The sequence below is a fragment of the Bombus huntii genome, chromosome 12, assembly GCF_024542735.1.
Source record: "Bombus huntii isolate Logan2020A chromosome 12, iyBomHunt1.1, whole genome shotgun sequence".
Taxonomy (NCBI): Eukaryota; Metazoa; Arthropoda; class Insecta; order Hymenoptera; family Apidae; genus Bombus; species Bombus huntii.
Genome location: NC_066249.1, coordinates 1,116,424 through 1,142,782, shown reverse-complemented (window position 1 = coordinate 1,142,782; position 26,359 = coordinate 1,116,424). Strand labels below are relative to the sequence as shown.

Genomic DNA, 26,359 nt, shown 5'->3' with positions numbered 1-26,359 from the left:
CGCAATTAGAAACTGACAAGGCGATTTTCCACCGATACAAACGGTTGAAATATTCTCCTTTATCTTATCTGGATATATAACGCGGATAAAAAAGCAGCTATTTTGGTAGGAACTAATAATAGCGATTACTAGTCAGCGAATTTAAAAACATATACTCGGAACTTTTATTATTCTGTTTGCCCGTTTCATTTAACGTGCATGATCTATCAATACATTTTATTGACTAATTTTTCTTAATTTTTCTCATCCATCAATTTTGACATGATAATAGACGCTGTATATACTCACGAATAGACGATTAACGATAAGTTATCAATCAGGTATAATCTTCAGAGATTTAATAGCGTACAGAGTATCGAGCACTGTTCTTGCAACGAAATACGCCAAAAGCGAAATCGAGTCGTCACACGTGCATTTGCTTGTTAGTCGCTGCGTATTCTTTCCATAAACACACAGACAAAGTCTCCTGAGATAACGTCACTGCTGACATCGCGAACTTTTCTGAAACAAAGAAGGAAAGGCTTAACTCGTGAAAATGTGATCAGGCAATTTACGAACAATACAACTAGAGATTGAGGAATCGAGCACGTTTGGACTCCGCTCTCGGTCGCAGCTGGCAAGTTCGAAGCATAGCCGTGGAAGTTGCACGAAATGAGTCAATACCCGCTCCCGTTGCCTCTTGCAAAACGCACGTGCGTTTCGGTTCGCTTGCGCTGTTTGCAAACGTTCGAGATAAAACGCGCCGGACAAGAGGATACATGTCGCGCGCCTATAAACACGTCTGTTAATAAATTTGGCACGATGGCCGCGCAAACAAAGCGATTATATGCAACTTTCGTGCTACATACATAAGTACGTGTGCATAATGTCAATCAATCGGATTTTCATAGCAATAACTGTATGCAGATATGCAGAGTATCGTTGTTTTGTATCCTTTTTGAGGTTATAAGAACAAGGAGGCGAATGTTTTCCGAGACTACGTAACAGTTTTTGTTACTAGCTTACTGCAACGGACAGGAAGTCAAAGTTGAAATTATTCTATCGCAGTTTGGTATTTATCCTCTTTTGTGTTTGCCAAGGTTAACGACTAGAAGGAAGGCAATGCAGCAGCTGATAGAAAAACGGAACAAAGGCATTGTTTTTGCCTGAGAAACTGATTTCGTTCGAAGCATCGACAAAAATGTAAATTCCCAAGGTTGTTATGATTGCATTAACTAAAACATGTTCATTTCGTTTATGTAAACAGATATAAAATGTAAGCTTTAATATATATTAATATCGATTTAATGTTAATTAAAATTGATCCATGATCGATTGACGAAATGTTAAATTGATTGGTTTTTACATTTGAGAATGGTCATGACTATAAGATATTAAACTTTCGAACGAAAGGTTTGAACCTTTGCTTGGGTCGTTAAATGAAACAATTTAGTGCATCTGCGGTCAACAGTTTTTAAAGTGGCAGACGGACGGTGTTTGTGCGCGTAGCATTGTAGGCAACGACGCGTGGGCGTAAACAGTCGGGCGCCAGCACGGAATTATAAATTTTAAGAAGGCGAGTTTAAATTTCGTTAATCTCTTTTGGTATTCATACGCGGCGAACAGAGAGAAACAATGTGCATGACTTTTTGTGTATACCCGCCGAGCTGTCTAGCCTAACAAACTATTGTATGCAAAACAGTAGAATCTCGGCAATAATATTCCCATCCTTAAAATGCTTTGTTCGCGCCATAACTTCACTGAGGGAATGAAAACGAGAATTTTTGTTCGCGGTTAAATATTGAATTCTATATATTGGTTACACGACAAGAATGGATATAACTGCGTGTTAACTTACAATAATGCATATCTTTTCATTCTTTCAATGGTATTTACAATTCAATACAATTCCTCAAGGAAACAATAATGCATTAATAATTGTTTATCGTAAGTAATAAGAAAGACAAAAGTCGAGATACGTATGACATACTTGCAGTTCTATATGATATGGCAAAGCATCGTTTTAAAATAGTGAAAAAGAGATTTCGGGTCGTGTTATATGTATGTTATGATTATCATTGCAATTAGTCATATCACTATCAAGAATGAGTAAGATTTAAGCATGCAGGAAATGTTTGGTAAACTGCTTTGTGTATGAATAGTCCTGTGAAAGATACTGACGCGTAAATGCTATGAGATAAGAAGTAGTTCAACATGCGCTACATTGTGATTTCTATTTTTCTAAGTTGCTCAGATAAACGTGAAATTTAAAAGCAGCCGCGATAATATCAGCCTGACTTTGATATTTAGGCTTACACATGCATGTAATCGATCAAATGTTTGTCATGTCCCGGTTATTACTAATAATTTTCTCCTATTCATGACACAGTGAAAGTATACAATAGGTTAAAAACCCGAATTTGATACGGTACATTAAGTTTTATACATTTATCATTTGTTGCGAAATTCAATCGAATAACCCTACTTTCTTCTTAAGAAAATCAGGTAGAAGTAGATTTTATAAAACAAATTTTCTTACCTTAGAAGAATCAGAGAAAACTTATTCACTTTTTGAAAAAATCAATCACAGTATATTTAATCAAATGTATTTAAAAATGCATTAACGACATAAGAAAATGGTACATACATATTTTGCTAAAGAAAAGACACTAAACCATTTTCAGTTTTCATTTTAAACGTCAATATCATGCTCAATCGACTAAGCAGATCCCACCTCGACAATCGAATACCACAAATCACCAGTAGAGGTGCTAAGTTCGAGCTGTTGATATAAGAAGCGTTCTTACTGATCTACAGATATTTCTGCGCATATGAGATTCGTGGAAAATATCACGAGATGGCGCTGTAGTTACTCCGGTAGCAGACATGATCGGCCAAGACGCTCGTCAACAATCGATGACAGTCTGGGCCGGGAGTACTGAAGTGTCTGTAATTGCATTTTAACCGGAAAAACTTTCTTCTTTCGCGCAGTGTCATCGTTAATCGACGATAGTCTTGGCGTATTTTGCATCGTGAGACGTGCGTGTTGGGCGTTCGCGTCGCCAGTGAATCGATCGCGGTGTAGTCGTTTGTTTCACGCGACATAGGAAACTCGGGGTCCGCGAAGAGTGAGATAGCAGAAGACGGCGACGAAATATCACGAAACAATCGGTGTCGCGCACGCGGTTACGTTCCTGTTACTTTTTTTCGCATCAAGCCGGCTCTATGCTGTCACGTATACTTAAACTTCCCTCGTGATCAGTCGTGGAGTTTTTCCGCGTTTTACGCCATCGTAATCCGTTCCGGTAGCAGTAGTAGTTTCCCGCACTATCGAACAAGGTGCGAACACACAAAGCTGTACACACGAGGGCTACGTTGAGCGGTTTCGAGAAAGCAACGACGTGCTGGTCTACTGACATCATCGACCGGATGGCAGATCACGGGAAAATGTAAGTGGTCATTGTCTCATAATTAATACGTTCAATCGATCCCTCGTCTCCTCTAACGCAGTATGTATATAACATAACCGCGTTCGATTGTCTGTTATATACATACATGTATGAGAGAGTCCCTCAACGAAGAAGAATAGTCGCTATAACGGTTTGAAAACGTTCTCCACAACCTTGCACTTGAATGTTATTCTAGTTCTTTTTTACTTTCGTTCTCGTTGACATTATCGGGCCATTGTGATTTCCCCTAATAAAGAGTAAACGCGTTATTTTGGTCGGATTTATTGTTTTGATACCTTGATCGTGAACACGAGTAGGAGAGGGAGAGAGATAGAAACTATATAGATAATGATGCTCCATCGTTTTCCTGAAACGTCGTGACCTTGCCAGTTAACGTTTTAAAGATTCTCTCGCTTTGACTGCCAAATGAGGGCCTCTTGCTCGCGACAAGTACCTTCAGCCTTCAGCCACAGCGTGCTTCCACTCTCTTGTTCACGAAAGACAGACTTTGATCGTTCTTTAGATTTACGGGTTCTACTATCTCGTATTATTCGTGTAGCTGTGTGTAACGAGCGGTAAATTATGGATACCCGCGCGTCTCCACTTGGACATACGGAGACACGTATATCTATATCGTTTTCATGAATATATGCGACCTAAACGAACTATATGCGGACCAAATGGAAGCACATGTACATATTTACTTATGACTCGTTTACAAATTATCCATATTGATCAACTTCATAAATTAAAAATTAGAGAAAGACGACGTTACAAACATTTTTTCTAAAAATTTACCTTAGAGAATTCACTATTAATTATGCTAACTTATTAAGAAAAATAAACTTACTGGGTAAAGCCATTTTGACTTTCTCAAAAGCGAGGCCTTAAACGAAAATGCTTTATTCTATATTTTCACATGATGGAATGTAGAATAATCTCCTGTCTATTCTTGTCCAATTGAGTCTAGGCAAATTTGGTTTTTCTCTCAGATCTTTTTTGAAAATAGAGCCTCTAATGTAACTTTATTACTCTTGATTTTCGTCTTAATTTCAATTGTACCAAGAATTGAGGAGCACGGTCTGTATATAGAAGAACGCGTGTAGGTGTTATTGGCACGACACAGTAGTGGCATCTGACCCGCGATGAAGGTGAATTACGGCATAGCGCGATTAACGACCAACGATGGTTTCTCTTGATAAGGGGCGGGTCATAAATTTCTGCCGAGGCTTGTAGATCAATTGACGCTTGCCACTTTGCGAACCAAAGGAGGCGAACTCAGGGAACGGTTCACTGCGCACTCCGCCAGCCATTTCACTGTTCTCTCCTAGGCTGTTGTCGTGTTTCTGGGATTGTATTATTCCGCTTTAGACGTCGAGACCCTTCGTTGCCTCGACCGGTCGATATTTGGTCACGTTACACGAAACTCAGCCCATTCGTTTTTGTGCTCGCACAAAACGATTGGTCGCATTATTCGGTGCATTATACTGTTGTTAGTTTTTATTTTTCTTCTTTATTGCGTACTTCGTGGTTGGACAATTGCGCAACTATTGATTCGCTTTGGGTGGCAGAAAATTTCTCTAGTCTCGAAATTTTAATTCAGTGTTGCGGATAGAGAAAGAGACAAAGGTTTGACTGTCATCGATAGACGCACAGCTGAATTTTTCGAGGTTAGACGGGAGTCATTTCGCTTCATTTAACGCGCGCGCAACTGACAACGCTCTTATGATAAAACAGCGATTTCTTGCAGCGTTGAAAATGTTTATCTGGATTTCAGTAGTTTTTGCTGGTCTCTTAAAATAGTTCGACGATTTCTAAAGATGTTACGCGGAACACTTTGAATTTTCGATGGTTATGGTTAAGCCCGTTATATAAGTTTGCATACGAAAAGAGGAACTTGGCTTTTTCTCCGAACTATTTCATAAACACTTTCTAAAAGCTTAAGTTGTACTATTTGTATGATTTTAATTTTATCGAAAAAATTGTTTCGGGACAAAATGTTTGAGATTATCGTGATTTCAAGGACATCACAGACGTCGAATCTGTACCTACAGGATATTTAATAGATTTATAAAGAATTTTTCGATTTTATTGTTACGATTTTTTAGAGAAGAAATGTTATCTCGAAGAACCAAAGGTGTTCTTTACACACAGACCATTACACCTTTTTCTTATTATATGAAATGTTAGACGCTTTTGAAATAGCTTCTATAATCTCGTGGCGCCATAAACGTGTTGCGAAATGAGATCTGGCAGGTCAGTTTGCTGGATTGAAGATCATGCTGCCATGTTAATTTTAAACCGTGCATCGTTGAATTTTTGTATAAACAACTATCCTACTATACTATGAAAGGAAATATCTTTTTTCTATCGATTTTTATTTACTATTTTAATTTTTTATTTCAATTTTATTAATTCAAGTTTTTAACACAAAAATGTTAATGTATCATATTACTCATCGTCGGGAGAAGTATTTTGTTGGGAGAAGATCTACTTTACTTCTTCGCTCATAGATAAATTATGATATTATCATGGCTGTATAGGTTACATTGAAAGCTAATATGTGATAAGTTTGACTAGTGATCAATGCTACTGCCGTAAGACCAAAGAGAAACGAAGCACACATAAAGTGTCTATTATATTTAATAAATGTATTCATTTATCAGACGTTGCATACATTTGTTGCAACACATTCGGTATTAAAAGCGTCATGTTAAATGCCTACTTTTTAAATATAGGTCTAAAAAATGGATGAAAAACTTAATAACGCCTCATTTAATAAATTTATGCAAATTATCAATTTACACGTGGTATGTTTGCTATTATAGGTATCTATTCGAAACATGAGGTGTTCATTTTATGCTTATAGTTGCACATACATACGTACGACGTGCATCTGCTAAATAGCGACAACGTTCGTTTAAATTGCTCTGTTTTCGTTTCAGTATAGTGCTTCGAATAAACCAAGTTCAAAAACGTACGCTTCCAGTGAAAATTGAAAATTCGTTCATTGCTTGTAAACACATATTTATAAGGTAAAATACTAAGTAAAGACACATACAACAAATAAAATAATTGTTTTAAAATAAAATGACTAGAAAATAAAAACATTGAAAAATATCGACTCGTAGCAAATATCTCGCGGCTAGTGTACGTTCGAAGTGTACGTAAGTACAAGTGTATTTATCGTAGAAACATTGAAGTTCCAACTTTTACTGTTAGAAGCATACATTTGCATATGTAGAATACCAGATGAAGGCACATATGATAGAAATAAATTAATATATACATAATTAAATTAGTAACAGAATAGAATAAAATAGCTGGGGAATAAAAAGTATTACGTTTACCCATTAATAAATATTTATGAATACTTATTAATGAAACATTAATGGTAATAATGAAATATTTATTACTTCAACTTTTACATGTATAATAAAGTGGACACGCGCGTGCATGTAGAAATCGAATGGCACAGTCTGGCGCGATAGGGATCGATCAAAAGGCGAGCTATTTTTCACGCTGAAAGCGTTTCTCGCGATTTATGTTGATCGCCGCGTAGGCAAACGACGTGGTTGCTTGTATTGTATATCATCAACGAGCGGCCATTATCACTACCACTTCAACCCTATTCGCGTTGGTCAACGCGTCGACTTTCTGTCCGACTTCACACACCTATGGACGCTGTCATCGCTTAACATGATAAAGTAATCTGGGTTATGTTATCTTCTTTGGCGAACGTTCGAACGGCTTCTGCATTTTTTTCTTTTGCCTCCTCGTTTCCATCGTTTCAGAATGTAGTAGAGGAAAATGGAGTAGTTGCGTTTCAAAAGTAAAAGATTCTATCGTTGAGAGAGCTTTAGTTGCTAAGGTTTAAAGTCGTCAGTCGAAGCTAGATTGCAAAGTTCGTAGTTTGAAATATGTAAAATGTGAGAATTCGAAACGTCGATGGTTGCCTCATTTGGAGCGATGTGTATGCAAATTTACCGATATGCGTATCAAGTTTTTTATTCTATTACGTACGCGCCATATATTAGGTCAGAAAAGTTTCTTTCGTTTTATAAGGAAATAATACACGCACAATGTTTTTTGTTTTATATTAGTTTATTGAATTATGCACGAACGTAATAATAGAAATATAACGAAATGGATCATAAATTCAATAAATAATAATATATTACTTCTAATTTGATAAAATAATATAAAACAAAAATTGTTGTTCATCTATTATCACCTTATGAAACGAAAGAAACGTTTCGGACAACCCAATATATCCTACAGAAACACGATTAACAGCTAGAATAAATTCAAATTCGTGAAAGATGGAAGAGGATACGATGAAATGTCATTTTAACGGTACTAAGAAAATCACGTCAAGCTTTTATCTATCACGCCATGAACCCTATGCACTGTAGGAAACGTAATAGAAATCATTTTCATGGAAAATGCGCGGACAAGTTCAGAAAGTATTTCGAGACGCAGAAATGGAAGGAGGCGCGAATAGTTCAAACGCCCCACGCGCGAAACCGCGGTCGTGATCCAGCAACCTTGACGAACTGAGTCGATGCATAATTCCAAGCCAACCATCGATGTCCATGTACTTGAATCTATTTCCGACAGACGATATTTCCGTAAGAGGGGAGTGAGAAGCGTTGCGTAACTAACTTTTATCGTCGAATACCATCAATGCGATTTCATCGTCGTCATATTCCGCGTGTCTTTTCGAATCGTCTCGCGAGGGTGTTTCCGCAAAAAAAAAAATCCGATTATCAAAGAGAGAAGAATACGTAAGAGGAGAAAAAAAAAAGGAAAGAAAGGTACGTGGTATAAAAGACGACGGCGGACGGTTCTTTGAACTTTCGTTGGGTCGCGTAATTAGCAAAGGGGTAGAAAATGGTGAAAAGGTGCGGAAGTTGAGGTCGCTAGATAAGACACGCGCACTACCTCTGTTTTACCACGATTTCATACTGTGCATCGTACAGCTCATTTGCTTATATACACGTGTACCTGGCTGCATATCTAATCACGGTTAGGCGATCCGTTTACATTTATGCTTTGAACATGTTGCACGTGTACGCGCATCGCTGTGCCACTACGTATTGCTGTGTTGCGATTGTGCGTTTGTCACGCTTCCGCTGATTAACTAACGCGCTTGATGATCCTACTTTGAAGACGTTTCCGTACTACGTAGATGAAGATTTTAGTAGAACTTTTAGTACTTACTCGGTAGTTGAAATTTTACGATATCTTTCGGAATGGCGGAATTTTTGGAATTTTCGAATTTTTGGGGTTACGTATGTATGGAGAGTTGAATTTTTGGATACGTTTTCGCAACTTTATACGTACTTTAACAAGAAACCAATGTAATTAAAATATCCAGCATTTATCCAAAACAAGAGAATCGTATCCTTTAACGACTGGACGTATGATTTTCTTTCTAATTAATAACTGAAAAATTGATATATTGCACAGGTTGGACGATATAATAACTTTCAAACGAAATAAAAACAATAGTCCTGCTAATACAAGATATCTATTAGTACGTGGAAATTATTTATGGATTTTTTTTTTTTGCTAATTGTAAGTGCAATTTACTATAAAATAACACCAAGCGTTTGTCGTTGCGGAAGAAACTAACGTGTACAAATTTGATAGATAAGGTACCTGTCTTCTCTGAGCTATCTTCTCTTATCTAAGAATCACTTAAAATTTGTCTTTTGCACCCAATGCTTCGAATCTCTTAAGTCTACGTATATCTGTTTGTTTCTTCAAATAATCCCTTGGCCAATGTATCAGGATGAAGGAGTAGCTTCTGCAAATGAAACATATGGAATATAATATCAGAAAGATGTTTGCCTTCCGACGCTGCACAAAGTCGAACTCTGTCAATCGCATTTTTCATTGCATTTTCATACGTTTGCTTTATCGACATACTTTTTACTTTTAACCCTTAGCCATCCCCCATGTCAATTTGACACGCTTTTCAAGGCCAAAGATTATATATTATTGTTCTACCATTTTTGAAAGAATTTTTACAAAATTTGTTTACTTTTGTATATTGTAGAACTAGCGCGACAAAGAGCAAAATTAATAATTTGTCTTTTTTCTTTTTCATCTCATTGATGTTTTACCATTGTAATGTCCACTTGATACGACCCGCTAATTTATGAAAATGAGGGAAGGTCAGGGTTAAAAGAAAAGCCGACGAGAGGAAATTCGGTAAAGTCAAATCGGTCGATCTATCAGGTCGGATGATATCGTCAACGTAACTTGCTTAAAGTCATCGTCAGTCGACGAATTACTTCGATCAAATGTTTGAATAATTCTCACTCGTTCCTCAACTGTGCAACGCTCCACGATTATTTCACATTCTTCGATAAAACAATCGCTGAAGCGGAACAGGACACGATGGACGCATCGTTTCAGTTGGAAATTAGTTATATATCGTCCACCCTGTATATATATTACCTTTCACGTTTACTACAATACATCAAGCTGTCATAAAGAGTGGTAAGAAATTTAAGTTTGTATAAAGAACTTACGTTCAGATTTATGATCGTGTTGAGAATTGTGGATCTTAATCGACGAAATAAAAGTAAAGGAACACTAAGGTTACACTTAGGATTCATATTAAAATAGTTTTAGATTTATTCAATAAACGATTTCCAGGATCTTCGTCGATATACATTTGCACGCGTCTCAGCACTCTTTTTGTCTCATCATCTTCCGTATCGCATTGCCAACGGAACAGTTACATTCATTTGTTTTTCGAGACGTTGAGCACACGCATACTTCCATACAATCGTATTCACATACGTGTGTTACTACTGCGCGGCTAATCTAGTCTAGCACACAAAATTATACATTTCTCAATAGATCGTAACAGGCGCCATCGTTCGAATTGACGAAAGATCGTCGAAGACGCGTTTGAATATTCGAGAATCGTTCGGTATACTTATTACACGATAGAAACGGTATCGCTGGTAAGTTTCTGGCCTGTTATCGCCTAAATAAATAATGTGTAACAGAGAGAATGTATTTCGCGGTGACGGAACGAGGCTTCTTAAATTTGCCCGATCCGATCAGCTCGAAACGTGTCAGTTGCGTAATAAGTCATATCAATTAGAAGACAAGAAATTGCATATTATTGGCAGTACGTGGGCTCTTTTGTCTGACAACGTTGTACGTATACGCGCCACTCGGTCATTATCCGATCATTCTAGAAATATTTACGTGAGAAAAATGAATACTTTTCAACTCGAGCGTGATGACTCGTTCGATTCGGTGCATGCATATTCGTTGCTTCGATTCTTACATACTTTTTCTCTGTTTTACGTCATGTTAGCAGTAGAAATGCTCATTTATATAAGATATGTTCCGACGATTAGAAATTTGCCTATAAAATACTCGGTGACGATATACAGGGTGGTTGGTAACTGGTGGTACAAGCGGAAAGGGGATGATTCTACGCGAAAAAAAAAGTCGAAAATATAGAATAAACATTTTTCGTTCGAGGCTTTGTTTTCGAGAAAATCGACTTTGAATTTTCGCTCGTTACGCGTGCACTTTATCACGTCTCGTTATAACGGATCTCACTGTAGATTGTTGTCTCGATGGAAAAATTAAAAAAAAAAAAGAAGAAATTGTTATTATATATTTTCGACTTCTTTTTTCGCGTAGAATCACCCCCTTTCCGCTTGTACCACCAGTTACCAACCACCCTGTATATCGCTGTTGGAGCTGAAGTTAAAGGCGGAGAATCTTCAAATGAAATTTTAGGGAAATTTTGGGAAAAGTGAGATTGCTATTAGCAGCAAGTGTTAACGAGATAATTGTTCGTTCTTCGTTCAAGCAAATCCCACCCTTTGTTCGACAAATTGTCACACACTCGGCGATCTTTGGTCACATTGAAATCATTAAAATTATTATTAAAACGTTGAAATGAAATAAATTATACTGGAGAGTTGGACGGAATAGAATGCACGCGGTAAATGGAAAAGAGAACTGGCTCGAATCGAACAGCTCGATCCATTGTCTGGCGCTGTCCTTGAGCCATGCAGCCAGCTCGAAAAAGGAAACAATACTTGGCAGACACGTTGAACCCGGACCAATAACACGTACGTAATAATAACAACGCTCTGACTCATTATTTCTCCCTAAAACCCTCCTCTCTATCTCCTTCTTCATTTTTCTTCCTCCGGTTTCATCCCTCCGCCTCCGACACGGTCGTTAGTTACCCAGAAGAGGATCCTCTGTCTCTCTACAGTAGCTCGCCAGACTGTTCAGACACTTGTAGACATTTTGCGAATTATATTACGCGTCTTATACGAAACATTCTGAAATTTCGTTGGCACTGTAACGATGTTACATATACATAGACTTACATATATTGGGTTGTCAACTAAGTGATTGCGGATTTTGTCATTAAGTGGTAATTAATTGCCAACCCAATAGATAGACTGCGGATGTTCGTGCATTTATGTTACATAAATTTAAAGATACAAAAAGTGGAAGATTCACTCGATACGAAGAATCATATGAAATATGCACAAAGTAGAAATGCACATTGTAACATTTAGCAGGTGAAACAAATTTCTAGCTAGGCTCCATTTGCTTCATCATTTTCATGAAAATATGAATTTGCATAAACATCCAGCAGCATAGTAATAAGACTCGACTATCTATATTTATACTGAAATAAATCTGGAACTGTATATGGGAGGCGCGACGTATAATATTATATTATATCAATAAGCGTCGATATTCAGGAAGATTTTACCACTTATGTTTCATGTTTTAAACGATACTTCGCGCTCTGTACTACATGTTTATTAAATATAACGTTCGCAGTGGACGACTTAAAATTTTAGCAACGTAATCACGACAGCCGTGTTTCATTTCGCCACAGCGATAACTAGACTATGAGCCTTTGTGCGTTTGTAGGAAATTTGACAGAGCAAAATTACACAGAGTACACAGAATTACGAAGATTCTTTTTTCTTTTTTATTTGTTTAATTTGTACCTTACAATTTGCCCAGTTGGACATTTCGTAAATTTTTGTAACTTTATTGCTAAATAATACGTGGATGGCTATCCCCAGCGGGATACCATCTTCGAGTATAATACGAGGTTCTACATTTTTTAATTATATGCTGAAAAATATGAATTTACATAGAAATGCGCAGTCCAGTGGCGACGAAATTTCGAAATATTTTATATAATTCGCGTGATACGTTCCAAATAGGAGTTTTCTAAAAGTACGTGTGCGTCCGCCTTTAAATACCTGTAATCAAAGGGAGGAAAGCAGTGAACAGAAAGTGAACAGAAACAGAGAGGACATTTCCTCATTTTCCGTGGTTCGGCCGCGACCTTCGTCCGCTTGGAAAAACCGATGGAAAATCGCTCGAGTTCTCATTAGAGACGGCCTTGTCTACCATCTCTTCCCTCTTCTATTTTCCTTCTCTTGCCCCTTTTCCCTATCTCTCTTCCTCTACCTTGCATCCTCTTTCCTTTTCTTCTTTTCGTATTTTCTCCCGTTTCCACTTTTTTTCGGTTCGCCGCACTTCACTCTCGCACCTATGCACACTATACACTAGGTGGCTCTTTCGTTCGGCCTCAGCTTCCTCCCTCTCTGCTCGTTTTCCTCATTTCGCCCCCAGAACGAGCAACGGGATCATTTAGCGTAATCTGCGGCCGCGGTTCGGCCCGAGGGGTCGTTAAGATGGAACGAACATTTTTTCCCTTGGATTTTTTGCCGTTTTTTTGTGGCCATGGTTGACGTGGATCAGGTGAGCTTTTGGGGAAGATTCTTGGTCTCGCGTTGCTCCAACCTATTAGGGTTGTAGAGTATGGAAATCGATTCTTCCACCGTCTTTCTTTTTTCTTCTTTTTCATGTGATTATCGACCAGAGCCTTATTTACATATCAAGTTACGAGAATCTTAATAAACTGTTCAAGGGATGAATCGTAGGTTTGTCGAATCTTAAGCAAGCTTTGTAACAGAATTTATGCGAAATATCGAAGATGCTACCGCCGATTGTATCGCTAATGAGATTTCTTCAAATTCAGAATTACTGCACATTGTTCCACTTCGAGAGGCAACTTCACCGCATTAAGAGCAAACTTATGCTATCTGAAGCGAGTGCTAACTTTGTTTACATTGTGAAATTTATATTCCCAACGAAACGCTTTATATCTCATCTTTTACAAATTTTCATTTTTCGAGCCAAGGATAATCTTGTCTAGTCGAAGAGATTAGACGCACGTTTTCTAGGGCGAATGGTAAATTTGTCAGACTTTTTTAGAAACTTTTTAACCGTGATCGAAAGTAGAGAGACACAGGTATTCGAGATATTTGTAGCCGTGCAATAAAACATTTCAGAGCTCCTCAAGTTCTTACACACCGCCAAGACGTTCTTTCCCGTGAGCTGCTCGAACAGTTTCGATTAATTTAACGCGAGTACCACTTTCCTGCAAATACGTACTTCTGATAAACGTTTCCATTTGAAATTGACCCGTCCATGGTGTCTGACACTCGCAATATAAAAATAAGACGCGAGAATTCCGTAATTAGAACTCTAGAAATCGTCTGGTGTAAAAACACTGGAGCTTTGGCACGCGGTTGAAAGTTGAAACGCTTATCTGCCCTTGAATATGAAACTCGTTAAAAATTAATTCGCCATCAGAATTAGAGAAAACAGTGGCTCTAATAGTTCGACGAGAAAAACGATTGGCAATTTCGAGGGCAACGCGTTTATTATCCGCGCGAGAATTATCGAAGCTGCGTGACGAGACTGACGTGTCTTTAACGAGGTTACCGTTTCGTCATCGAACGTTTCTTTTTATCAATCTGCTAATAATAAGCTCCGCGAAGACTCATAAGCGACACAAGCAACGAAAGAAGAGGAAGATCTTAATTATTTTTCCACGATACGCCAAGAACTTTGTTAATATCACGACGACGTCGTTTCATTTTAAATAATTCCACCCTCTTAGCTCATTGAAATGCATCGCGAACATCCGCGTTCGCTATGGATCTTGTTCGTATCACGGATCGATATCCTCGTTTAATATCGGCTTTCGAGCGATGCGTAAATCTGTAGAACGCTATCTTTATACCGAGAGCTCGTTATTGTGAAGTTATCTCACGCGTAGAAAAATAGGGGTGCAAGAGAGCTTGATGAGCTTCCAAGTGTCTCAATGGCGATATACTCGAGGATATTACGGATGTGTTGATTTCTAATATGTATATTCAATCACAACGTAATTATATCAATTTTGTTAGAAAGTTTTTGCAAATTTCTCACCCTTGCTATTGTGTATTATCTCGCGCGTAGAAAAAAGGGGTGCGAAAGAGATTGATCAACTTGGAGATTCTTCAGTGGCGAATATTTCACAGTTGCAAATGTTTCAAATATTTTGCTTGTAATATATTCAATGGTCATAAAATTACGTAAATTTTATTACGAAGATTTTACAAACTTCTCAGCGCGGTAGAATTATTCGTAAAATCCGTAACTTTCGTTCGTGGTAAAATGTAGGGTCCTAGAAGCTTGATGATATTCTATACGTATTATACAATAGTATCGATTATGTATAGTTCGTTGATATCACGTTATATTTTCATTGTTCTTCACAGGAATTTTCTTTTTCCTTTTGCCCTTCCACTGGTTTCTTTATTGCTAGAATTTCTTCTTTGATGTTTTTGTATCGTTCTTTTCTGTAACACTGTTCCAGGTTTCTTTTTCTAATTGTTAGAATTGATCTCTTTATTGATGTCTCCGCGTTGGTGTCGCTTTTTATTATAAAAATATCTTCTTTTAATTATTAGAAATTTTTTTTTTTTGGTGTAAAAAGAAATGCCTTTCAACCAAGTGGTTTTTATCAAACTTTACTTCTCATTTTCATAATACGAAATTTTTATATTCATATACGAGTACTATTAAATGATACAAGATTCAATACACTTGCAGCTAATTGGAGTTAATTAAATACGCATAGCGTGCAAATACTTTTCATAGCCACCTCATTACGTATTCTGTATCGCTCTTGTATCACGTTTCTGCGAATTTAAGTTTCTCGTTAGTCTTCTTTGTTTCAGAAAGTATAACTCTGTCCTGTAAAATTGTTTTATTTTCCCGTTGTACTATGTTATACCTTTGGTTCAGTTTCCATGGAAAATACATCTCTGGCCGCGAGTGTGTCAATTAGTGGCGCAGCTTGATGTTTTAATGTAAGGTACTTCCAGTCTGTAGAGTCTGCTACACGAAACATTCTAATCAATACTCCGCTTACTATAGAAATCGTAATTGCCTGGAAATTTTTCTGTCGAGTTTCTTCTCGTTACATAACAGGGGAAATGGACGAGCACGCAGGGCCAAGTTTGCAATGAGAGTATTTGTTGGTATGGTGATATATAGTTAGCTATTCTGAGTTTCAGGCCGTCAGGATTAGGAAGTTCTTTCTTGAAAAGTAGCTTTAAACGACGATTTCAAAAGATACGAGAGAGAAAGAGAGAGAGAGAGAGAGAGAGGGAGAGAGAGAGAGAGAGAGGGGGATCAGTGATATGTCGTCGTATATTAAAGAGGCTCTTTGTGTGGAAATAGGAAATTCTCTGAGACAGGAATCTTCCTGCCTCGCATGAAAAATTGAAAAAAGAAAAAGTAAAAACAGATAGAATACAGAGACTCGGGGATCAGTATCAAATGATATCTTGGAATTAATAAATTCTCCGACGCACGACAGTTGCTTGTAGATAAACGTGATACATATTCTTCTTCGACCAAATAAAGGAATTAGTATTGGCAATAAAGGCAACGAAGAAAAATAAAACGAGAGGAAAAAAGTATAGAAAAACGAGCGATAAATGTAGCAGCATTAACGCTGGAAACGTAAAACTTGCCTTAGGCAAATCAGAATAAACGGTATATAATAAAATAAGGAGAAGAACAAGCTTTTATTTATATTTTTACAATAGTTCAAATTCCCAAAAATGTTGCAAATTTATCAAACTCCCTCGAATAAGAATTAGTCGTTTGGTTATTTTGCCATTTTGTTCATTTCGACAAATAAATTTGCCGTTATAAAATCTCATGGTAATTCTTCGCGCGTGTTTTCCTGCTCCGTAGAAAAGATTGTCTTACGAAGAAGCTCGAATCTGTCGAGAATCTACGTATCTCTAAAATTTCGATGGAAAATTGCCAAAAATCGATCGTTCTCACCACTCTGTTAATTCTAGCGTTAATAAATCGTCGATTTGAAGGGTTGCTCGAACTCTGCGGCGCGTGTAGCCTGAAAAATGGGATACGTTTGTACGATAGGCACGATAGGATACGTTAAATAGGTCAGTGACGACAAAAGGATCGCTTAAATGGAGCAATGGCGTGTTACAAGCACGCGTCCTTGAAATTTCCTATACCATCTTGCATATACACGTGGGATCCTGATTTATGCTTGGTCCCATGTCGAGAGTCAAAACACACGCTACAGTTTCTCTTCCTTAATGAATCGTATGGAGGAAAAGGGGTGGCTCGGCACCGTAAGTAGAAGGGGCAGATCGTGGAGGCCGTCGATATTGTACGACCTTGCGTCATCGATCAACCCCCTGCCCTCATCTTTTGCCTTTTCGATTCTCCACAGAGAAGCATCTTCGTACACTACCTACCCTGCTCCTCTTCTTGTACTCTTCTCATTCGACTCGTGTATCGCTCCCACCCTTTCGCGACCTTCTTCTAACCCATCTTCCCGTTGCCGAGTAATCGAATTTCTCGGAATATTTCTCTGCGACGTCGAAGCGCACGAAGTTGGTTCGATTAATTAATTCGAAGAATTTTCGCTTTCGCGGAAGAAAGGTTCCTTTTCTTTCTTCCTTTTCCGGATGATAGAAACGTTTTGTGAGATTGGGTTTGATAGATTCATTGTCGGTATTTTGTTGGTTGTCGGTATTATAATTGGAAGAATTTTGGTTTTCTGCAGGAATAAGACAAGTATGTTTCGCGAATGTTTAGGTTTGTCAGATTCGTTGATCTCACCGTCAGTGGTCGAATTTTTGGAAACGTCACAAGGGTGGGGGTTGTTTGATTAATTAGGAGGATTTTGTTTTTCTGGAAAAATGAGACGATTAGAATGCTGTGTGGAATTGCCGAAAAGCGGAAGCGTGAAATTTGTTTGATTAATTAGAAATAAAGTAACACGATAGGGACGTTTTGGTTGGTTTTAAAATTAAATTTGGTCAATTTTTAGACTGGTCATGTAGAAGAGTTTTATTGGCCAGTTGCAATTGTAAATCTATTTTGCTGTTTTCCAAAGTCAATATTATCGTTATTATATGATACTTCTTGTAATCGTTTCTCTTTGTATCATTGCTACATCTGCGTCAATAAAGCTTAATCGATCGTCTCTTCAAATGACCATAACAAGAACCAGGACACACATAGATTTGTTCGATTCGAATTTTATAGGTTAAATTGCTTCGTAAAATTCATCGTTGATTCATATCGAAGTTTTTCTCTTCCTTTATTTCCTTTTCTTATTCTTCTATTACTCTTTTTGTTTCATTCTATTATTTTATTTTTATTATTAAAATGTTCTTTTTCTTCCAAATTTTCCAAGGTTTTCTTCCAAGGTTTCCAAATTTTCTTCTTTTAATTTCTAAATTAAAAAAAAACTATTATCAGCCATTTTAAATTTTCCCTTTGTACTTTCGAGCCCCCTTTTGCTCATCTCTTGCATTATTTCTTCCGATCATTGGTATTTTTATTAGTATTTTTATAGTATTTTCTAGTATCTCTTCTTCTTTCCTTTTTCGACAAGCGAATTTTCTGATTTATTTTGAAGCGGATGCGAGTATACATTTCGATGTTGAAACATTTTTATCTGTAGGAACGTCGAATACAAAAACTAGAGGAAATTAGAGAACGTTTTAGTCGATGAATCCACAACTCGATCCATCGATTCCTCCTGGTCTTCGTCCTTTAACGATGTTGTCCAAATTTACGGTGGAGCTTGCACTGTGTTAGCGACGAGAGGAATCAGGTCAGAAGATCTCGACTTTCAGAAGAGTTGATTTAACGAATTCTAAAAAATTTCCTACAACTGTTTACTCTGTCTTTTTAATTTGCGTATCGCGAACGTAATTTCTGGCGCGTGTCGGCTTTCTCAATTACGCGCTATGGTCTTCGAGAAGCTTTATCCGTGATTTCTATTACAGAGGAAAGAATGAACTGTTTTAAAAAATGTTCTTTAAAAACAAATTACATACATACTTACTACCATACACTAAGTTTATCTGTCGCGGAAGACTATAGTATAGTAATCACAAATTCTAAGGTTATTATTTTTTAAGAAAATGCCGTATGAAAAAGCAAATAGTCCGTAAGTCGGTTTAGCCCATAAATTCGAAAGTAAAGGAAAGCGATGATATTACATTTTCTTTTTTTTCTTTAATGATAAAAATGATTTTCTCATTTCTTCACTTTTCAATTCATGGACTTAATCGGAATAGCCTGTAAGCGAATCGCGTATCGACATTTTGCGAATTTAAAATTAAATCGAAGAAACCAGAATACATCGGATTAAAATATCACGACATTCTCGTGCATAAAATTCTCAGCGTTCGAATTTTAGAAAAAGAAGTATCGATAAAGTATCACTGGCAGATCACCCAGAGAACAAGCCAACAGTGAGATCGAAATCTATTTGCGGTATCGCGGAATGTAATGAATTAATATTACCAGCAACGTTAGCAACATCCTACATATTTGACACGATTGTTCGCAAAAGTAAGTACACGTAACGCTTTTGGAGCGCATAATTCCCGCCGCATACTGGGTCACATGGTTTCGCAATAAAAACCATTCGTCAAGCTTAAAATAAAAATGGCAACGCACAAACTGCAACCTCGTTTTACCACTACCGAAATTTGCCTGCTGCGTGTACCACAGTTGCATTCCGTGAATAGAACAAAAGCGTACAACCGCTCCTACGATTTGTCATGCTACCTGTCGCCGTGAAAACCTACATTTCTGGATACGATCGCTACTACGAGACGTTTATCAGTAGAATAGGCCGTCTGACTAGCGCGCAAATGTTAGAATTTTTCCTACGTTTCATTGCAAAACGGCAGATTTGCTTCTGGTAACATACATATGGTGTTCATTCGTCACGTTCGTCGCAATTTCAATCCATTAAAGATTAACATTGCGTTCAACGAAACGTTTCATTATTTCTAACTTCTGTTTAGCCAATTCACAATTATCGCTCGTAGTTGCGATTTTACGTTTCCTTGACGGTTTTACGTTAATCGTAAAGAATAACCTCCATCATAGAATGTATATTTGGTTTGATGTAACATTTACTTCAACAAATTTTTCATGCCAATTTTTCGTGTCTTAAGGGGCGGGGGGTAAGGTTAATTCGTACAAAAATAAGGCATGTTTTTGTGAATTATTTGTGACGACACAATTAAAATCTCTTTATTAAAACCAATAGTACATTAAAGTATGACATTCGAAGAATATTGTATAAAATTTTCACGGAGAAATATTAAAAAATACGGCAATGGGACGTGTCTCGGGGAAAAGTAGAATTGCTCATAACTTGGTGCTGGATCATCTGAAATCAAAAAATCAAAGTTCATTCGTTAGGTAACAGTTTTCTCCAGGCAACGCTGGGAGGGGTTTTTCGAAATTTCAATTTTTCACTTTTTTGGAACATTTTGAAGGGAAAATTAGCCGCAAATTTTCGCAAAATCGGCCAATTTATCCCTTCAAAGTGTTCCAAAAAAGTGAAAAATTGAAATTTCGAAAAACCCTCCCAGCGTTACCTAGGGAAAACTGTTACCTAACGAATAAACTTTGATTTTTTGTTTTCAGATGATCCAGCACCAAGTTATCAGGGGCACCGCAATTCTACCTTTTTTCCGAGACACGTCCGAATAATTGCTGCCATTGCCGTATTTTTCAATATTTCTCCGTGAAAATTTTATACAATATTCTTTTAATGTCATACTTTAATGTACTATTGGTTTTAATAAAGAGATTTTAACTGTGTCGTTAAAAATAATTCACAAAAACGTGCCTTATTTTGTACGAATTAACCTTAGCCCCCCACCTTAAGCATCAGTTTATTCAGGTCGTTCGAATCCAAACGAGTGGATACAAACACGTATGACCGGTATCTTGGTCGATGTGAGAACTCGAGCTGCTCTAGCAACCGTGTACACTCGTTGTCGTTAACTTAACTCTATTCAGTGGCCCGAGATTCAGCGTGAACCCAAGCAAAACTCGACTAATCCGAGCGAGGCAGTGCGACGTATGTAATTTGTAAACACGCGTGGCACAGCAGATACAATACTAATAGTCAAGTGGCAATTCCACGAACAATTCGACCCTTCACTGGATCAGTGAACTAGAATTACGAATCTGATTCCGGTTTCTCAAGTCCGGCGTACGATTAGCAGGAATTTCCATCGTATGTCATAGCAGTGGTCGAACCGAGCAGAAACTTCACCGGGCGAAATCGTCGGTTGCCTCGTGTCTGACCAAACACCGTCTCGTTCTCCTTGCCCATTAAACCACTCACGCCGCGCATTAAACCTTCCCTACAAACTAATCATCGGCCTTGCCCGCCGTCCCATAAAAAATATACGGCCGATAAACCCGGAAAAGCGGAACTTTCTTCCATTCTGGCGCCGAAATGAAACGTGTTAGGTGTGAAAGGACAATGGCGAGGAGGAGTCCATTCTATCCGTGGTACGTCCTATGACAGCGTCCATCCACGTCACGCTGCAAGATAGAAAGAGAAGGGAAGTCGGGGGCGCACGCTGCTCGTCCGGGGGTGGAGTCTGTAGGTGGGGTGGCAACGGTGTGCGCTGTGGGGTCGTGAGAGGGTAGCTGGTGCGGCGATGGCGAGAGGGAGGAAAAGGTTGACTGGGCGGCGGAGACAGGGAGGGTGCGCGATTCTGTTCAACTATGAACACACACCGGCGAGACGTCAGTTACCTCGCGACGATCTTTCCGCGAGGACTTTACCCGCCGGATCATCGTCTTGTTGTACATCGTATACACATAATTTGTTTCTCTGCGTTGTTTCCGTCGTTCCGTGTCGGTTACGTGGTCGCGTATCGCCGAAGGGAGACAGGCTGCTGCTTGTCTTTCGTCTTGTCCACAGTTTCTCGATTGATCGTGTGATTTTTGGTAAGAGCGCGTGATCTCGCGCTTTTTTTATTCCTATACGCTGTTTTCGTCTTAATTATACACTTTCTACTCAATTATACTCTGTCGAATAGAGAGGTAAACGCTTGTCCCTTGACTCTCTTTTCTGGATCGTGCGATTTCTACTAAAAGAGCGCGATAATTCCGAGTTTTTTGTTCCTCTACGCATCCTATTTTCTACGCTGTTCTCGCGCTAGTTACGTACGTTCGTCGAACAAAGACAGACGCTTGTTTGTTGGGTTTTCTCGCCTCTTTCGCGAATCGGTCGTGTGATTTTTGCTAAGAGTGCGCCGTAATTCCACGCTTCTTGTCTTTTTGTTTTGTACGCCGTTTCGTGCCCAACAGAGACCAACGCTCGCCTTTTGAATCTTCGTCCGTTTTTGTATCGGTCAGAATTTCATACACATCTCACATTGTTACGCTGTTATCGTGTTAGCTACATAAGCCTGTTGAATAAAGACAAACGCTTGCTTCGTCCTTTTCTTGATCGATGATAAGGCTGATTATCGACAAGGGATGCGATATCGCGCTTTATTCATCTTCGTCTCTCGTCCTTTCGTATGACTTTCGCAGACTCGCGGTTTCTGTTGCTACTTTATTTTATATTATTTCTATTATTAATTATATCGTCGCGTATCGCGTCGAATAAGAAAACACACTCGTTTCTCATCCTGTTTTACATGCCGTGAAGGGCCGTGGAATTTTTATTATAATCGTGGATTTTCGAAAAGTAGAAGCGTTTGACGAAGAAGAGTGGCTTTGAAAATATAGTAGAATTCCGCTGACCGTTGGTTTTCTAGAAGAGCGACGCGTTTCAGAACGAAGTCGATCGCTATTTGCGAAACTGCATTGTTTAAGAATATCTACTAGCAGAAACGTTCTCGATATCGAATAAAAAGATCGATAAACGAACAGGTAGTTTCGAAGGTCGCGTATTTAAAAGACGCGCGGACGTTACAGCCTGCTGTCTCTATTTTTAATGCTTCACTTTCCTTTTTTTCCTCGTTCGGACGTCACCCGTCTATGGCACGTAGACATCCAGTTAGCAACGTCTGTTGGCAAATATATAGATGTTCGCGATGAACAAGTAAAATAGCTAATATTGACCTATTTAAAAGATCTTGGAATATTTCAGAACAAATTTGAGAAGTCTGCAGCAGATTCGATTTTGTATTTCTAACGATACAACGCGTAGTTATGTGTGTACATAACACACAATTAATAACTTTGTTAACGAACATCGCATTATATCATTAGAATTCTCTCAAATGACACAAAGTCACTTTACCAATTGCTCTGCGTCGAATTCTAAGATGAAATATCGACATTCCTAGTAAGAGAGCTGCAAATCGACGTGCACTGCGTCGTTAAAAATATTATTTACAAATACAGGGTAAATATACACACGAAAAGAATAAAAAAAGTTTGTGTATGCCTACGCTCTATTTGACCTCGTTTCAGCTATAGCAAAGTTTTACGTTGCAGTAATTCTATCGAAAGATGAAGGTAGTTGAACTAATGTCGTCTGTCTGTTTACAAACAGGGCATCCAGAAAATCCGAACAATATCTAGAGAAATGGAGAGAGTAACACAGTCGATAACAAAACGTCTCCATTGTGTTCGGGTTTTCGGATGCAAAGAGGTCATTTTCAACATATCTCGTAAACATATCTGCTTGCAGACACAGTTTGTTGAAGAAGAAACTCGCTATAACTCGAAAACAAGGTCGAGTACGGAATATTATGTTTACACGAACTTTGTTTTCTTCTTTTCGTATCCGGATTCATCCACCGAAGCGGTTCCATGATGCGACGGCACAACGACGGATACGTTTCGATAAATTGTACGTAAGACCTTGTGTAAGATGTTTTTGAGACGCCGCGAGAATCGATTCTATACATCGAGACAAAAATACATATGTCTGCACAATGAATATCGAACGAAGCTCGATTATTCCAATTACAATCAACTTGATCTTGCGCTGGAAACCCCTGTACGACGGTGACCCACCTTACGCTGCTGCACGTTAGACCCGCGACCGAACCTTAAAGCGCCTTCACGTACTTGCTCATTTTCCTTTTCTTTCCACATTTTCGCCCTATTGCTGCGTATTACTTGGCCTTTGTTACCGTGCACGCGACATCAGCCGAAAATAAACGATATGTGTTTCGTCTTACGAGGCGTTTATCAGATCTGAAGAAAAATCCAGCTCGTCCTTGGAAACACCGGCTGAAAATACACTCGCGAGTGCGTCCCATTTCGAATTTTTATCTCATTCTTATCTCTCCGCCGCCTTTTCGTCGTGTGTCGTGTTTCTTTCGTTCCGCGTTATGTAACATAAATATCACGAACGCGTTGAGAACAAGAAACTTCATGGAAAATGTCGTCTAGCCAGGAGAAATACAGACTGTTCGCGCTCTTCGCCTCCGCAGTTCTTCTCGTGAATGATAAGCTCGCGACATAAATAGGATGTTATATATCATCTTCTGAATTCAACGCGATACCTCGGATAAATTTATCCTGTTCGCTGGACAGCGGACACAGGATTCTTTTAATCGATAGGCGTAACGTTTCATCGTGACACGCAGGAGCAATCATCGAGATGTTGTTCTCGTGCGTCGATAATTCGACGTTTCTACGTTTTTGAAAATGTCGCGTGAAATTTCGTCCACGTTTTCTTTTCGCGTCTCTTCCTCCAACGGAATATTGAAAATTTAGTAAAATGAAAGAACCGACGAAGCTGTACCATTGACGCTACATCGACGAATTTACGAAATGTAACTGTTTGTTAGAATTACATGGAAAAGTGATGTACGATTCGTCTCATTATTCTCCAAAAATAATATGCGTGTTATTACCAATGTGCAATATTGAAATTCAAATATTGTCCAATATAATGACTTTTTTCAATAAAAATTAATTTTCTACAAGTTAGAGTATAGTTCTCTTTCATAAAGAATCGCGAGTTTCGTAATTGGGAAAAGTACGGTTGATCTTCGTGTATCTCCTGGATGTCCAGGTAAAAAAATATCGTTGATAGTTATAACTGTTAAATCATATATACGTGTCTTTGGAAAGTGTTTAATTTACGTTTGGAATATTCTTTTCAGGACGTTTTTTTTTCTTTTGAACGTTCCTTTTTTGTTCCTAATATTTCGAGATTATTCACAAAGACTCATTTAAATGGGATACTTCGGTGAGCGACGTAAGCTCTACTACATACATACAAGTCTTCGACTTCTTCCTCTTAACAATCTGTACTCATACATAATAAATTAAGCAGGAGGAAAACGAATTTTTGATGATTAGTGACGCGCAAAGAATACGATTTTAAGTATTTAAACCGGCGTTGGCAACTGCATCGTAATACGTAGATATGAATGTTTAATAAGAAAGCAGCTTACTTATTCGATGACGATGAAATGTTACACAATCCTCCTACCAGGTTTAAGTGGTTTTCAACGTTCAAACTTTTCAGTATCGCGTACAATTTACTTTCCGCGTTTGCAGGAAATATTCGAATTGCCAAATTTCAAGTTCCAGTATTTTCTTTTTTTATATTTTATTAAAACACCCAAACGTTCATGTTGATTCTCATTAAGATAGAAGCATAGTTATTACGCATACCTATTTATCTGCATCGTGAAGCATTATGAATTCAAATGACAATTCAAATTTTCATCAGTCTGTTTGACGTAGGAAATTTCGAAAACGCAATTTAAACGTAAATTCATGCGTATCTAAAGATCTAAGAATACAAAAGGAAATTTTATATGAAGATTATCCACTGATACACGGTGTAAGTTAACGAAAGTCATCTCATCAGCGAGCGCAGAGAATTATATAAAAAGATAAGATATAAAAAGAATAAAAAGATTATTTTGCTTTATGCCTTGTAAAGTATAGAACCCTCAAATGATTCTCTCAGTAAATTACGCTTTTAAGGGGTCAAATAGTCGTTTTTCGGAAACAACCGTGCTCGTTATTCGGCGTAAACAACGTTGAACAGACGCCGCTTGGCAAACGACAACCGACTGCCTTATCTCGTTAGCATGATAACGTTAATTAGCCTGGAAGCAAGTCGAGATCATCTGGACGACTATGAACTCTCCCTCTGGAGCTAAATTTCCGTCGGAATTTAAGTAACGAAATATCTACGTGCAACGGAAGTCGCGTTTCCTCGACGAGACGAAACGAAACCCTCGACCAACTAGTATATCCCAGGTTGTGTATCTGTCCCGTATGCCATCCTCAAGGCTTTGTTTCGGCTACAGTGTGTAGCCTTTGTAACGAGCACGATACGTTGCTCTCATGGCGACACGGTGTCCGACCCGTTCTTATCTTTGGCCGAAGCGGACGAAATCGTTTGGGTACTTTGATTTTATATTCATTTACTACGATCATATTTTTTGTTGAAGATTAGTTGTGCCGAGTTTTACATTTGTTTGTGCAGGAAGGAGAAAGGAAGTATGGAAAACTATTTTTTACAAACAAAGAAGCGGACAAATATTTATCAAAAAGTTGAAGCGGAGATTTTTTTCTTCGAGATTGTCGAGAGCGAGTTTGTTCAAATTTTGAAGATTCTATCTCGAATGATCTTTTGAAAAATCGTGCCGAGTTTTAAATTTGGTTCTGCGGGAAGGAGAAAGAAGGAAGTATGAAATAGGAGCGGACAAATATTTATCAAAAAGTCGAAGCAGAGATCTCTTTCCTCGAGA

General features: G+C 38.2%; 1 protein-coding gene across 5 annotated transcripts in view; it reads left to right on the top strand.

The window, feature by feature from the left end:
- Positions 1-2,880: 2,880 nt before the first annotated feature.
- The window catches only part of LOC126872127 (TLD domain-containing protein 2), a 302,759-nt gene continuing 279,280 nt past the window's right edge, over positions 2,881-26,359 (top strand). For 3 of the 5 annotated variants that reach the window (XM_050631724.1, XM_050631722.1, XM_050631719.1), the window contains exon 1: positions 2,881-3,428. In XM_050631724.1, coding sequence (XP_050487681.1) covers positions 3,409-3,428 — 20 coding nt within the window. In that variant the 5' untranslated portion in view covers positions 2,881-3,408. Of the gene's footprint in view, positions 3,429-21,433; positions 21,624-26,359 lie in introns of those variants that run through there. The other 2 variants (XM_050631720.1, XM_050631718.1) reach the window with 1 other exon arrangement.